Source organism: Polypterus senegalus, chromosome 2 (genome assembly GCF_016835505.1).
Source record: "Polypterus senegalus isolate Bchr_013 chromosome 2, ASM1683550v1, whole genome shotgun sequence".
Lineage (NCBI taxonomy): Eukaryota > Metazoa > Chordata > Cladistia > Polypteriformes > Polypteridae > Polypterus > Polypterus senegalus.
Window position 1 is genome coordinate 97,630,182 of NC_053155.1, and position 16,041 is coordinate 97,646,222.

Genomic DNA, 16,041 nt, shown 5'->3' on the forward strand with positions numbered 1-16,041 from the left:
AAGTCTGAGATTTATTTCTTTTGTCCCAACACTTAGCATCTCTTGTTAGTAACCAGTTTGTCAATATCAGGCTTGAAATCTTGTGCAGCTGCAAGTTTTATAAGGGATGAAAGGTGCTCGACAGTAAGTCTTGAGCGATGTGGGGTTTTTGGTAGCTTTCATTAACGAAAACAATTGGTCACAAAGGTAAGTGCTTCCAAACATAGACAGTACTCTCGATGCCAACTTATGGATCTGCACATGCGAGGGTGGCAGGTAAGCATACAAGCCTGGCACACCATCTTCGTTGTATTTTGCCTTCAGAATAGAATCTGACAGCAGTTCAGTCAATTACATTTGAATATTCTCAGGCGCATTCTCAATGTTGTAAGAGAACAGCACAAAGTCCTGTTTGTGTCAACTGAAATCGCGAAAACGTTCACTGAATTCATTGCTCATTAATTCAAGTTGGAAAACATATCCTCCAAAAATCAAATTTTACTTTACTAAGTTTACTTCAAAGTTAATATTGTAAAATAAGCCGATATGCAAAAAGCCCCCTGACCTACACTAATTATACAAACTCACAAAAATCTGTTAATAAACAACTCCCCAACTTCTCGCGTCCACTTCAGATCTTCAGCTGTAGTCTGCACTAACTGTTCATTACAATACTCGCGCAAAATTGCATAAAACTAGAGCAAAAAAAACATGAAAATAATGCAAGCTATTACTACTTGTGATGGTCAGTTCTGCCCAGTGGCCAGTCTCAGCAGCCCAGCCAGTAGTGTAGCCCAGTGGTCCGCAACCTTTTTGACACAAAGGACCGCTTTACTAGAAGCAAATCTTTCCAGGGACCGGTGGGTTGTTGGAGGTTGGAGTTTATGGGGTGATTATAGGAGGGTTCGTAGGGCAGTTTTATACACAATTTACATTACATTTCGATTATTATTAAGTTATAATATAGTAATAGAAATTATACAGCTTACCATAATGCAGAATCAGTGAAAGCCCTGAGCTTGTTTTCCTGCAACCAGACGATTCCATCTGGGGAGGATGGAAGACAGTGACATGCGAAGTGTGTTGCTTATGTTCAGTCTACTCCGTAATCTCGTTTTGGTTGCTGTCACTGCAGAAAACATGCATCACAAAGATAGGATGTTGGAAATGGAATCAGCTTCAATAGCTTCTTTCGCGTTAGTTTAATCTTCTCCTGTCTACAAGTAATGCTGACGAGAATTTTTCTCAGCATTTCCTTGCGATAATACACGTTCGGGGTGCGAATGATGCCCAAATCCAATGGCTGAAGCACTGTTGTGCAATTGGGTGGGAGGAATTCGACGTGAACATTATCTAAGTGCGGAAGCATGTTGTGGTCAGCACTGTTATCCTTTTCTTCTTCATATTGTGAGGTTTCTGAACTCTTTTGGGATCTGGGATCAACCCCACCGAACGGGAAGGACACACTGAAGTGCGTCCAGAAGCGCTATTGCCACGTGTGAGATTGTCAGTCCGGGTCCCAAGAGAGTTTAAAAACCACATATATTCTTGAATGAGTGCCGCATTAATATGAATGTTTCTTGAACAAGCATCACTGCAACCACATAAAAACGGCTTTTTCGGCGTCTTCAAATGCAGCAGTTCGCATACGTTTACAACCTGAGATTTTTCTTCTTTTTTGCATATAACAAGTATGCCGTTTCTATAGAAGGGTGATAATCAGTTAAATTCTAATGGATGTTTTTCAAATGTTGACGAGCAATAAGGAAAAGGTACCACTTAAAACCACATAAAACAAAAAAAGCAAAAAAACAGTACAAGGAATGTTCGAAGAAAGAACTTTTTTTTAACAGTGTTTCTGTTTGGGGACCGTTGTGCAGATGTCCACAACTGAGCTGTGACCGCAGAACTAACTGCTCTGTGGATGATTCATTCAAGCATTTCACGGTCACTTTGTTGTAATGAAAGTATCTGCTGCTGAATGTACTTCATAGTAACGAGATTTCTGTGGACTCTTGTCATATGGGGAAACCGTCAGAAACATAAAAATACTTTTTGTAATACTCTCACCGCGGTCTCTCCTCTCTCTGCGCCGCTGCAAAGCCCCGCCCACCTAGCGTACTGAAAAGTGTCCTCAGTGAAGGGGGCAGCCTTTTTGCTGTAGCCCTTCACTGAGTGAGTCTCCGTTGCTGACAGTTCTCTTGCGGACAGCAGCCTAGCACTTCAGTTGTGACTTCGCGGCTGCAACTATACTAGCAGATGACGTTTCCGGTACCGTAATGCAATGGGAAAACGTGCTTTTGTCAGAAGGCAGAAGTAAGAAAAGTCAATAAGTAACGCTGAAGATGCAGAATGATTCAATCACAAACGATAGTAATCATTTTGTACAAGTTTAGTGCGAACTAGGATCTGTCATGCGTGCCGCACAGATTTCTGTTGCGGGCCGCGTGTTTGACATGCCTGTTTTAGGTCATTGTCCATCTGTATCATGAAACGCCGCCCAATCAATTTAATTGCATTTAGCTGGATTTGAGCAGACAGTATGTCTCTGAACACCTCAGAATTCTTTTGGTTGCTTCTGTCCAGTGTCACATCATCAATAAACACTAGCGTCCCAGTGCCACTGGCAGCCATGCATGCCCAAGCCATCACACTGCCTCCACCGTGTTTTACAGATGATGTGGTATGCTTTGGATAATGAGCTGTTCCACCCCTTCTCCATACCTTTTTCTTGCCATCATTCTCGTTGAGGTTTATCTTGGTTTCATCTGTCCAAAAATGTTTTTCCAGAACTGTGCTGGCTTTTTTAGATGTTCTTTAGCAAAGTCCAATCTAGCCTTTCTATTCTTGAGGCTTATGAGTGGCTTGCACCTTGCAGTGCACCCTCTGTATTTACTTTCATGCAGTCTTCTCTTCATGGTAGACTTGGATATCGATACGCCTACCCCCTAGAGAGTGTTGTTAACTTGGTTGGCTGTTGTGAAGGGGTTTCTCTTCACCATGGAAATGATTCTGCAATCATCCACCACTGTTGTCTTCTATGGATGTCCAGGTCTTTTTGTGTTGCTGAGTTCACCAGTACTTGCTTTCTTTTTTAGGATGTACCAAACTGTAGATTTTGCTACTCGTAATATTGTAGCAATTTTCGGATTGGTTTTTTCTGCTTTTGCAACTTAAAGATGGCTTTTTTCACCTGCGTGGAGAGCTCCTTTGACCGCATGTTGTATGTTCACAGGAAAATCTTCCACATGCAAGCACCACACCTCAAATCAACTCCAGGCCTTTTATCTGCTTAATTGATAATGACATAACAACGGACTTGCCCACACCTGCCCATGAAATAGCCTTTGGATCAATTGTCCAATTACTTTTGAGCCCCTGAAATTAAGGGATTGTGTTAAAAAAAATTCTTTAGTTGCCTCACATTTTTTTGCAATCTTTTTGTTCAACCCACTGAATTAAAGCTGAAAGTCTGTACTTCAACTGCATTTGAGTTGTTTCATTTAAAGTTCATTGTGGTAATGTACAGAAACAAAATTAGAAAAAAGTTGTGTCTATCCAAATATTTATGGACCTAACTGTATATCCATCCATCCATTATTCGACCCACTATATCCTAACTACAGGGTCACGGGGGTTTGCTGGAGCCAATCCCAACCAACACAGGGTGCAAGGCAGGAAACAAACCCTGGGCAGGGTGGCAGCCCACCGCAGACTGGATATATATTTATAAAAAAATAAAGTTGACTAGATTAAATTTAAATATGTTTATACTATTTATGCTGGATTGCAAGTCAAATGAATATTGAAATTACTGCTTTCTGTTTTTATTTGCATTTTCCACACCGCCTCAACTTGTTCTGAGTTAGGGTTCTGACAAAGACAGCTAACAAGTAGTAAATCATTGTATAGAGCTACCTAACCTAACTTATCATCTCATTAAACCTTAACTCATATACATATAGATATTCATATACATGTATATATAAATATATATTCAATATATTTAAAGGTTTAGAAAAAAATACATCAAAAAATAATTTCCTTCACAATGACCATAAGAAGGCTGACCTTGCAACTAAGATTACAGTTAGTTATTGTGTTACTGTCAAAAGCAGGGGCCTCATGTATAAACGGTGCGTACGCACAGAAATGTTGCGTAAGAACTTTTCCACGTTCAAATCGCGATGTATAAAACCTACACTTGGCGTAAAGCCACGCACTTTTCCATGGTACCTCATACCTTGTCGTACGCAAGTTCTCCGCTCAGTTTTGCAGACTGGCGGCACCCAGCGTCAAAGCAGTGCTACTGTTCCTGTGTGGTTACACCATAGTTTCCTGACGCGGCTTTATAAATACACTGAAACTAACCGCATATTGTTTGTTAGTGTAACGCATCTGATTGTAATTAACTTGTAACAATATAATGGTCCAGGGAATAGCCATAGTATTCCAAATACCATAACTGCTTTAGAGTTGTTACTCTCACTGCACCTTCTTCTTTCAGCATCTCCCATTAGGAGTTGCCACAGCGGATCATCTTTTTCCATATTACTCTCACTGCACCACTCGGAGTATTTATATCACTGTATCTGAGTGTAAATCACAGCAGCAGCTGATCGGAAAGAGAATTATCGGTATACAGCTTCAAGTACATGCTGTCTCAGCCACGGCAAAACGTTTCAAAGCCTTTCTTGTACGGACCTCGCGGTTCAGAAACAGTTTCATCCCAAGAACTATAAACGCACTCAATCAATTGCTCCTTGTAGAACTGTTTGTACTTATAAGTACTTATAATGTAGTGTAAACTTGCACTACAGTTATAATATCGCACAACCTGAGCCACTTTATAAAGCGCATATTTACATATGATGACGATATCATTTTTAAAGTGAAATGCAGCAAAATATGTTTATTAAATTATACAGATAAAACTTTAACTTCATTTAAATAATCTATATTCTTCACTGGGAGTGTCGTGAAGGATAGAATAATTAAACATGTACTACGAAGATATTTCAATGTTCCTTAAACGTTTTGAAGAATCGGCACTCTAAGCTTACAGATGGCTTAACTTCTATTACAGAGCTGATTGTGTGGTGGTTGGGTACTTGAGGAAAGAAAAGCAAGGACTGCAGGGCGGCCACGCCAATATATATTGAATATAAAACAGAAAGAGAAAATAACAACACAGCTAAAAACACAGCGACAAATTTCGGCAAAAGTTAAATGCTTGTGTCATGAGCAAGTGGCTGCTATGCAGTGTCCGCAACGGGCGTGGCCATCCACCGTGCATAAGATACCATATTGACATTGGCGAAGGAGCCACCGATTCTTCCACTGCCCAGTGCCGCCACAAGCCTAGAGCCACCCCTGAGTACTGCTGCAATAAATTATTTCATCGAAGGTCGCACACAATCACTGCGCCGTGAAACTCATGTTTAATAACTTGCTTTAACTCCTATCATCATGAAAATGATATCACGTATACATCTCAGTATTTTAGTTATTCAGAGAACTGTAATATCACGAATGTAATGGATTCTGTGTCCAATTGGAGGAAGAGAGTCGGTTTAAGAAGCAAGTAGTGATTCACACACACAGAGCACATAGAAGATCAAATACAAAACAAAGCATTTAACGTGCTACTTTAATTACGATGTGATTTGAGAAACTGAGAAACGATTTTAAGATGAAGTTTATGATGTTCTACTTTAATGACAAAATAAACTACGTGATTAAAGTGGAAATGTCGAGATTGAAGTTGACATTTCATGCTTTTTCCCCACCGTGTGCCTTTTTTCTCTGTACCCTAATAAACTTTCTTTTGACACTCAGACAGTGGGCTTACAACTCTCCTTTTCACGGCGACTTTGATATGTGACTTCTTTTTTATTTCCGGCACTGTGCGATTTTGTGAACGTGAGCTTTCAAGTTTCTCCAACACACTATGTCACTCGATGAACTTCCTTTTGTTGATTATACCACGGTTTATTTGAACAAATAGTATGTTTTTCCTTTGCCTCCACTTGGTATTCGCTGAAATTCTTATATTTTCCCCCATGCTTTTCCCATTGTCTTTTCACAGAAGGCTGAGCTTAAGGAGCAATTTATATTCATTTGCATATTCAAAGAGGCGTAATTCTGGGAGGAGTTGGGGCGTTACATAAAGCGCGTGTACGAGCGTTACTTTTCACGCTGATCGGGATTTATGTAGCGGAAGAACGTGGAAGTTGGAGTACGCACAGATTCCTGCATCTGGATTTTTCTGTGCGTAAGCACATTTAGGCTTTTGTGCTTACGCCATGTTATAGTGCGAGTTCTACGCACGGCGTTATACATGAGGCCCCAGTTGTCTTGTTTATTTTCCCTTGTTGCAGATGACATACTACAGGAGGACTAAGGAGTTTGTGACACAGCATGTAAGCAAAATGAGGCCATTTGCAACATCAATAATAGTAATTAATGCAAATGCATGTTAACCTGATTTTCAGAGTTTTTAAGCTGTTTCTACCAGTACAGTACTAGTTCTGTGCAAGCCCAGGCTCACTTACACCTGTCAATTAACTTTAACATTATTAAGCATCCTTTTTAGTGAAGAAGGTGAAGAAGAACAAGAGGGGGATAGCAGATTCAAAGACAATGGGAGAGGAGGAAAGGAAAGAGTGTAGTTCAGAGTCTGAACTTTGAATGTTAGCACAATGACTGGTAAAGGGAGAGAGCTGACAGATATGACAAACCGGAGAAAGGTAGATGTACTGAGTGTACAGGAGACCAAGTGGAAAGGGAATAAGGCCATATGCATCGGAGGTGGATGCAAAGTGTTCTACCATGGTGTAGACAGGAGGAGAAATGGGGTAGGGGTAATTGTGAAGGAAGAATATGTCAGGAGTGAGTTTTGGAGGTGAAGAGAATGTCTGGCAGAATGATTAGCATAAAGTTGTAGTGAGAAGGCAAGCAAAATAACACCTTTTATTGGCTAATTAAAAAGAGGAAGAGAGTGAGAATGGAACCAAGGATCAGGTGGTGGAGGCTGAAAGGAGATGATTATTGTGTGAAATTGAGAGAGGAAGTGAGACAGGCGCCAGGTGTGGTGAAGACATGATAGTTGATAGGAATATTACAGATGAAGTGGTAAGTGAGAGAGCTAGGAAGATGCTTGTTATGACATCTGGACAGAGGATGTAAGAAAAGGAGACTTGGTGGTGCAATGTGTAAGTACAGGAAAGCATAACGAGCAAGAGTTTAGTGAAAAAGAATTAGGGATAGCCAGAGAGATGATGAAAGCAGCCAAAAGAAGAAGATAGAAGCTGTAAACACTAATGAAAGTAACATACTATAATGTGTCCAGCTTGCTTAATCCAATCCAGAGTTGCTGAGAGGCACTAAGCATGAAACAGCTCTGGACAGGACACTAGTATATCACATGGCCACGTGTCCACACACACAAGCACACTGATATGGGGTTACTGTGTTTGGGATGTAGCATTGACAGAGGGAGAACACACAAAATCCACAGAGACAGTGGCCCAGCACAGAACTGAAACTCTCAACATTGGATGTATGAATCAGATGCGCTGGCCCCTATGACTGGATTAGCCTCCTTTTCCAAGACAACATGTCCAGAGGCATGTTTCAGCATATTTAAAAATGCTATTAAAAATTTATAAGGCTATACAGCAAGAATATATAAAACTTTTATTATGCTTTCATTGGTTAGATAAGGTTCTCCTTTTTTTTTCTTTTCTTTTGTATATGTGACATTTGTAATTAACATTGCATTGAAATGCTTGCCATACAGACACGTCAGTATTAACAGTAGCTTCCATGACAATGTTTTGCCGTAGGGATTTTGCCCTTGTAAATGGTATTTGTACATTTGTTTTTTAAATAAAACATTGTTGTCATGTTTTTCTAGGTTATTTATGTATGAACATTTTACTCAATTTATTGTGGATTTTACATACATTCTCAAACACATTTGAGGCTTGAAGAGGACCAGTGCCTATCCCAGCAGCACTTGGCACAAGACAGGAAACGGACCTGGACAAAATACCAGCCCTTCACAGAGTCCATTTGGTGTGTGTGCGCACACACACACACCAGTTTACAGTCACCAAGGCAGTGTGGCATAGTAATTTAAGCTTTTGGACCTCAAACCCTAAAGTGGTGGGTTCAAATCTTACTACTGACAGTTTGTGAGGATGAGCAAGTCATTTCACCTGTCTGTGCTCCAACTGGAAAAACATAAGAAATGTAACTAATTTTATGTCAAATGTTGTAAGTTGCCTTGATTAAAGGCATCAAAAAATCTATATATATATATAAAAGTCAATGTGTGTATGTATGTATGTATGTTCCCGGATCATGTCCGAACGGCTTGAAGATTTTCATAAAACTTGGTACACATGTTTCTCAATGGTCGACTAAAAATACTGTGGGGTGAAATCTGCCCTAACCCACCCCCTTCTGGGTAGGGTGGAAGGTGATCTAACGGTCTTGTATGCATGTTATCATGCAGTTAACACATGGAACGACCACCAGCGGGCAAACTGAAGGTGACTGCCAGCATTCTTTATGTTTGAGCACCACCGCGGCCCTGTTGCTTTTGAAATGAAATAGAGTTGGCCGGTTCAGAGTGTCAACGGGATGATAACATACATACAAGACCACAAGACAAGCACATTAGTGAGTCTTCATTGTTTGTTAATTTATTTTTAAAGTTGTGTTTTTATTGTATTTTTCTCAAACAATTAAAAAAAACCTTTATTTTCCTTCAGGGCAACACTGGGTACTTCAGCTAGTTAGTAAATAAAATAAATAAATAAGTAAATTACCAAACCAGTATGTCTTTGGGGATGTGGGAAAAAACAAATATAGGAAGAATGTGTAAACTCTACACATGCCATGCTCAGGTGTGGGATTTAAATCATTGACGTAGGATCTGTAAAGAAGCAGCACAAACCACTGCACTTCTGTGCTGCACTACAGCAGATTATAATCTTTGTAACTACTAAATACACAAACTAATTGTTCTGTCATTGAAAAGTCATTCCATCGAACTATCCATTACCAGAACAACTTCAGCTTTTCAGCATAGGGTACAAGGAAAGAACAAACCTGAGTTAATTTGTCAGTCCATCTCAGGACACAGTCACTTGCAGTGGGCCATATTACATTTGCCAGTTAAACTAACATGCAAAGGAAAAGTGGAGAAAAATGTACTGAGAGAACCCGCTGGGCAGCATTAACTTCCACTACTGTGCCACTATGTAAGATAAACATTGGTAGATGAGCAGCATTTTGCAATGTTCAAAATAAAATCAATGAAGCAAAAATATATGTTAAACTTAGCAGGGAATCTGAAGTGATACAACAAAGGCTACTTCACATTGACTTTACTTCTCTCACTTACCTCCTGCCTCATAACTTGGGCCATAAACCCATCACACTGCATCCTTTTCAGGTACTTGCTAAAAATCTTTCCAAGTTTTCTTGCTTTGTTCCAACCATTCATTTCCTTTTCTGTACACTACACCGTTAAAAGATAAAAGTTAAGGGATCTTTAAATTCATAAAAGTGACAGCTTCCCAATGCTGATATCACTTTTTCAGACAGTTAGGAACATGAAGAATTTGTGCTATTCCTTTCTTTGGACAGAAAACAAGTTTAATAGGAGGTGAAAGCCTGCTCCCGTGTAATATGATAGTCTCCCAGATACCTGTTGTCAGGGATGCCAGAGGCAACAACCCAGCCGGGATGCCTTCAGGGACCGGAAGAGGGTCTACGCCCACCCTAGATCACATGGGGGCCGCCATCCTGGTTGCTTTGGGGGCCACGGGTAGAGGGCTTGGAAGCCCAACCCTGTAGGGACCCGTGGTCACCGCCAGGGGGCACCCCAATGCCTTCGGGACCCTGGACCTCAGCACTTCCGCCACACCAGGAAGTGCTGGGGGTAAGAAGAGAAGGGACATCCGGAGAGCTTCCGGGACAACAGCCGGCTTTTCCGCCACACTGGGGCGTGAGATAAAAGGGGCCGTCTCCCTTCATTCGAGGCTGGAGTCGGGTGGAAGCAGGACAAAGCAGGAGAGAGAGTGGAGGCGGCCCGAAGAGGAAGGCATTGTGTGGCCAGGACTGTGTTTGGGGTTTGTGTGCACTTGATTATTGTAAATAGTACTTTGTAAATAAACGTGTGGTGGTGGATTTCAACATGTCTGCCTGTCTGTGTCCGGGCCGCGTCCACACTGTGTAGAAGTAAAAATGTCTGCATGACCAGCTGCTCAGCCTGAGAAGCTCCAAGTTACTTACTCAAATGCGTTGGGTATCCAGCCAGCATCACCGCGTGAGAATGTCAAATGGAGAGAGGTAAGACCCTATGCGATTTCTTGCCAGTGACATCAAGTGTCTCTCTGAATGAATAGTTAGTGGTGCAGTTAATCCAGTAATTTATGAACTCTAATATAAGGAAAAAAAAGTCACATGCCCCTTCTCAAGTGTTTGGATGTTTATTTTGTGAATCTTAATAAACAAAGAAAAAACATCCTTCTTAAAGAATACAGTAAGCCTTTTCACATTACACAGTGGACTAAGCTAAACTGTTGCGACACACTGGAGGCATATACCACATTACACTGCACTGAGAGGCTGATGGACTTAAGCATTTACTAACCCAGCTTCAGTGTGTCTGCTAAGGTTGTTGTTTTTGTTTGCCTCTGGATGACTGTCTTCAGGTTACCCAGGTCTACATTATTGCACTCTAGAACGAAGTCCTCTACTCCTGCGCACTTGAAAATAGCTGCACATACCTTATCGCTAATGAAATATATGAAATCAAAGCAGTTTAATGGCAGTGGATAATATGTCTCAAAGGGAATGCATTAAGTATATGACCAATGGATAGTTACCATTAATAAGCAAGCATCATGTAACAAATAATCCAGAAAGAGCATTCAGATAGAAAATAAACATCTAGCAGTTACTAGAGCTTTGCGTACTACAGCTTGCAGCACAACACTATTACAGCCAGCTTTACAAACTAATATTATATAAGAAAAGAGAAATATTTGAACATTATTGTGAACTCGCTTTTGATAATTTAGTACATGCATCCTGAGGCATTTTCAAAATGAATGAAGGTAGCAAATATCTCAATTTCTACACCTATATGGTTGTGCAACTGTAAGAATTTTAAGGGCTTTAAAAGACTATACACAGCTTTATAGTTAAATTATTTACAACACTTGCCCCACCCTCCCCAACCCACCCTTAAAAATGATGATGGTATGGAAAATGATTATAAAAATATAAAAACATATACAGTAAGTTTGAGTATAGTAACACTGCAGACTTGCAGCAACATTTCAAGTAACTGGTCAGTCTTCACACCCTCTCTCAGGAAAAAAAAACCAAAACTGATATGTAATGAAACATCAATGTCAGTGACTGCATGTGGTGAATGAGAGAGGGTTCAAACACAGCTGTCACATGACATGAATTGATGGCATGCATACATTCGCCATGGCCATTTAATGTGCTGGTGAACATCAAGGCTGCATGTTCAACGTGACAGTCATAGTGGTCCAAATAAATGTGCAACAAGACAAGTGGTGCTTGAGTGAATGGCTCAAGTGAGCAGCTACAGATTGATCAAATGATCCGAAGCTGAGAAGTGTGGACAGAGAGCTGTGTCGGGGTTCCGCAGTTGTTTCAAGATCCGCTTATGAAACTTGCTGCGCACTCTATTGAACTCCATGATATCACATGGATCTTCTTCCATCCAAAATGTGTGAAATTCCTGCATGAGGTAACCTGCGCCAAATAAAAAAACAAGTTAATCTACTGTTTATTACTGTCTGCAGACAAATGCTAAGATTGATTTTACTCATTGGGCATGCAGCCGTTTCCAGCTGGCATCCCCTGTATGAACATAAAACAGAGGTACAAAAACCTGAACAAGTGAACTCGCTGCATATCTTTCACTTCATCCACTGTGAATGAGCAGGTACATACCTAGGATTTCCAAATACAACAGTGATGGAGCCAGCACAATGCCTGGAGGACTCTGAACCAACTGGTTTTCTCATTGGGATGAATTCATTTTTTCAGATTATGGAATTAGTTAACTGTTTAAAATCAATTAAAAATAAAAATATTGGAGCACAGGTAGTTTAAGTGACTTTGTCAAGGTCAGACAGTGAGGCAGTAGTTGCTTTGAACCCTAAAGCTAGTTTCTGAAAGTCCAGTACCCTGCCTTCTACATTACACTGACTTCCGCTACCAGCAATCTGTCAATAGTTTCACGGCGGTTTGCCAGTTGCTGTAGGTCATGACATTTTACAATCCAGTTCAGATATCAAACAGTCCAAACAAACCATACTGTTGTCATGTTGATGAGAAGAGCTGCAGTGCTGCGTTCAATACCTAAATACCATTTACACTAAAATGTTCAAATGCAGCATGGAAAATGCTCAAAGCTTTCTATGAAGACATTGCTCAGTGTACCTTTCATAAAGTGCATTGTGTACAGATTTTGCACAGACATCAAAGCAGTTAGAAAAAGCGAAAATCCTAATGCTATCACTGATATACAAATTATTTACATTAGACTGAATATAGTTTTATAATCCCCAAGAGGAAATTCAAATGCATACCACAGCAAAACATAAAAACAAAAAATGCACAGATATTGACTCAAAGTGCAAAATTTCTCTATTCAACATCTACATACTTGTCCGATTGTGAAAAAAGTAGTGTTAAAAGCTGTGTAAGTTTTAACCAAACAATTGCCCTAAAAAATTATAAAATACAATAAAAAGGGAATGATCTAAGTCTAGTTTCTGCCAGACTAAAAGGCAATGCACATCTTACACACTCATCATTTCATTAGTCACTTGGGTTATCTGAAGAATAATTATCTTATATGAAACATTATTGCTGGAAAAGTAATAGTGATTATAAACCCTGCCTAGTTGTCTCATCAACTTTTGCTTGAATTTTGTGCCTAGGCATTGTCTATGTGGCAGCTACATGTTCTCCCAATGTCTGTATGCGGTGTGTGCTAGGTTTTTCTCCCCGAAGAAATGAAGGTTAGGTTATTTGGCCATTTCAAATTATACCCTCTAGTGAACTGATTCCCTGTTTGTAGATGCTTCCTGCCTGGCATCCAGTCCTGCAGGGTCAGGTCTCCTGTGATGCTGAATTAGATTAAGCAATTTGGGCAGTATGGAGAACAGTAATAAAAAAATCAAGGCACACTAACAATCTCATCATCATCATCATCATACCAAAGGCATTTACCCATCATATCAATAGCAATCATTTGCTGAGGTGTAAAGGCTGATAAATTTAATTTTCTCTGTGTGCCTCCTTATTTTTAGAGACATGCTCCAAGCTCCAGTCCCAGTGTACCTAACCTAATTATGTCAAATATGTGAGTAAACTTTAATTACCAGTCCAAATAAAATAAAAATGTTTTTTATTAATATATAATCTTGTTAACTGGTCTGCTTGGGCATTGTTGCAACAACAACCTTGCATTTCAATATAAGCACACTTTTAAAAAATCTGCAAAGAAAAATTGCAGTTCATGTGAGTTTTCTGATGCTTAAGGCCAGGTAATGGAAAATATAATTGAAAAACCCTCATCTTTTGTTTGTATAGTGTGAGTGCATATGTCATGGGGAATTATTCTTTTTTAAACTTGTCTGATCAATTGTTTTATAACATTACAGTTTAATTGCAACAATTTTCTCAATTTTACTCAAGTTAACGGCAAAATTTACCAAGTTTTAACCACTGCCTTATAAAAGTCTGTGAAAGTGTTAAATTTAGACACCAGCTAGCTGTCTCTTCTAGAAGCCAAGGTCTTCAGACCACAGACTGCATGCCAAACTGTATTAAGGTTGGCAGACTTTGTATCTGTTTTCCAGGCAAAAATTACAGTTACAGAATAACAAAGATTTTTATGAAGAATGACAACCCAGTCTTCATAAATCATTAAATTTTTTGTTAGACTTTTCAAAGTATACTTCTACAGACACGAAGTAAAACATTCTTGCATTTAGCTCTCAGGATATGTTTGGCATATACTGTACATACATACATACAGGAGCAGGGACACCCGGAATGCTTCCGAGGATGCAGCCGGCACTTCTGCCACACTGGGGCGTGACGGTGGAAGATTGCCGGAGCACACCTGGAGCACATCCGGGGAACAATAAAAGGGGCCGCCTCCCTTCATTCAGGGCTGGAGTCGGGTGGAAGAGGACGAGGTCTGGGAGAGGAAAGAGGCGGCCTGAAGAAACGAAAGGCAGTGTGTGTTGGCCTGGGCTTGTGGGGTGAATGGTGCTGTGGCACTGGGTTTGTGCTTACTGTTTGGGACTTGTAAATAAACGTGTGTTGGACTTTAAACGATGTCCGTCGGTCTGTGTCCAGGCTATTTCCCACAGTGGTGTAGTCGGCAGGATTCCGGTCCGTCTAGTTGGACCAGGCCCTTTATTAAAAAATCAGTCTGTGGACGGCCCGGCACAGCAACGGAAACCACACACATGTCTCGGGAACGGCACACGCACAATCCCACAGGAGCAACTCACCCCAAGGAGCGCCACCGGTTTGCAGAAGGGCCGTGCTCCCCTGGTGCGGGATAAAAACAACGGGCGGTGCAGGAGTGCAGCGGGCTCTTACGAGCGTGCCGTCATTAGAAGCGCCCAGGACGACATGTCGCCGAGCGAGGCCACACCAGGGACGTTTCCCCGGCAAGACAGGACCCGGGAGGTAAGTTCCCTGCTTCCCAGCAACTGGCCCTGCGGGGCCGTGTGTGTTTTGTGTTTAGCAGGCAGGGGCTGCCCGAATCCTTGTCGCAAGCAGGCGCATGTCAATCCGCTGCACTTTGTTGACGTGGTGGCAGCAGGGTAAGCTGCTGAGAAGGAGATGCTGCAACTCAAAGAGCCAGCATGCCGCCACACCAGGAAGAAAGGAGCCAAAATGGCCACGGACCGGAAGTCCCTCCCCGTGACAGGCACGGGATTGGATGGTGTGTCTTGTGGGCCCACCGAGGAGTAGATGGAGGCAAGCCGAAGGAATGTCCATCACGTGCCAGGGAGAGACCCAATTGGACCGGAGGGAAAGGCCCACAGGAAGCAGCCGACATGTGTTGCTGACAGACAGGTAAGCCCACCGCCAACTGACTTCCTCTCTTTGCCTGGGGCCCCGCGTGTGCTGGAGGAGTGCCTTCAGTCTGCAGGGCCATTGTTGCAAGTGCTGAGTGTTCTCCGTGCAGAGTTGCAGAAGTTGGAGGGGAAGGCGGTCGCGTCATTACAGATGCTGCGTGCTGCGGCAGAACAGCGCGACGCTGGATCCTTTGGCCAGAGCAGTACAGCGAGGAAGGTGAGTGGAGCCGACCCTGTAAAGCATGCGGGAGGTCCCACCAAAAAGGCCTGTGAAATGCATGATTGGAACCAAGTAGGGGGATCTCCAACAGTGGACGCGGTGGCGGGTGCTGCATGCGTGGTGAGGGGGAAAGGATCTAGAGGGTTGGCAGGACGGGGGCTGATGACTGCCCCGGGTCCTAGCGCCCTATGCCCTGAGCCCACGGCGGCCTTGCGTCGTTCCACTGGGAAGTAGGCAGGATGGAGTCTCTTTTTATGCCATAAGGAGACTCAGACCGTCATGGCGTCCCAGAGTAAAGAGAGGAATCGAGGGGAGAATGCTGGTTCCTCCGATAGGAAGGGACATGATGCTGGGTGCTCACGTCCAGAGAAGGGCCGCCCTCTGCGGAGGCAGAGGGAAACCCCACAGCTGGCTGAGGTGACGGGGGCACGTGCGGTCCTGTCCGATGTCCCAACACAGGGGACACGGAGGTCTTGAAAGGGGGGCCGAGGTGGCAAATGCCGGAGTACCAATCAGAGGGGGAAGCGTTGCCCACGTACAACACAAGGAGACGCTGAGTGGCGGCGTCAGGGCAACGTCTCCGTCCCTTGTTCTGATTTATATTTTGCAGGACTGGGCCCTGGAGTGGAGTATGTTGGCTTCCCGCCGTGGAAGACCTGCCCTCGCGGCACGGGC

General features: G+C 42.2%; 1 protein-coding gene across 1 annotated transcript in view; it reads right to left on the reverse strand.

Annotated features, from left to right (window-relative positions):
- Positions 1-10,468: 10,468 nt before the first annotated feature.
- Positions 10,469-16,041, reverse strand: part of elmod1 (ELMO/CED-12 domain containing 1) — a 92,763-nt gene continuing 87,190 nt past the window's right edge. Inside the window, exon 11 of the mRNA XM_039744206.1 lies at positions 10,469-11,787. Coding sequence (XP_039600140.1) covers positions 11,615-11,787 — 173 coding nt within the window. The 3' untranslated portion in view covers positions 10,469-11,614. The remainder of the gene's footprint in view (positions 11,788-16,041) is intronic.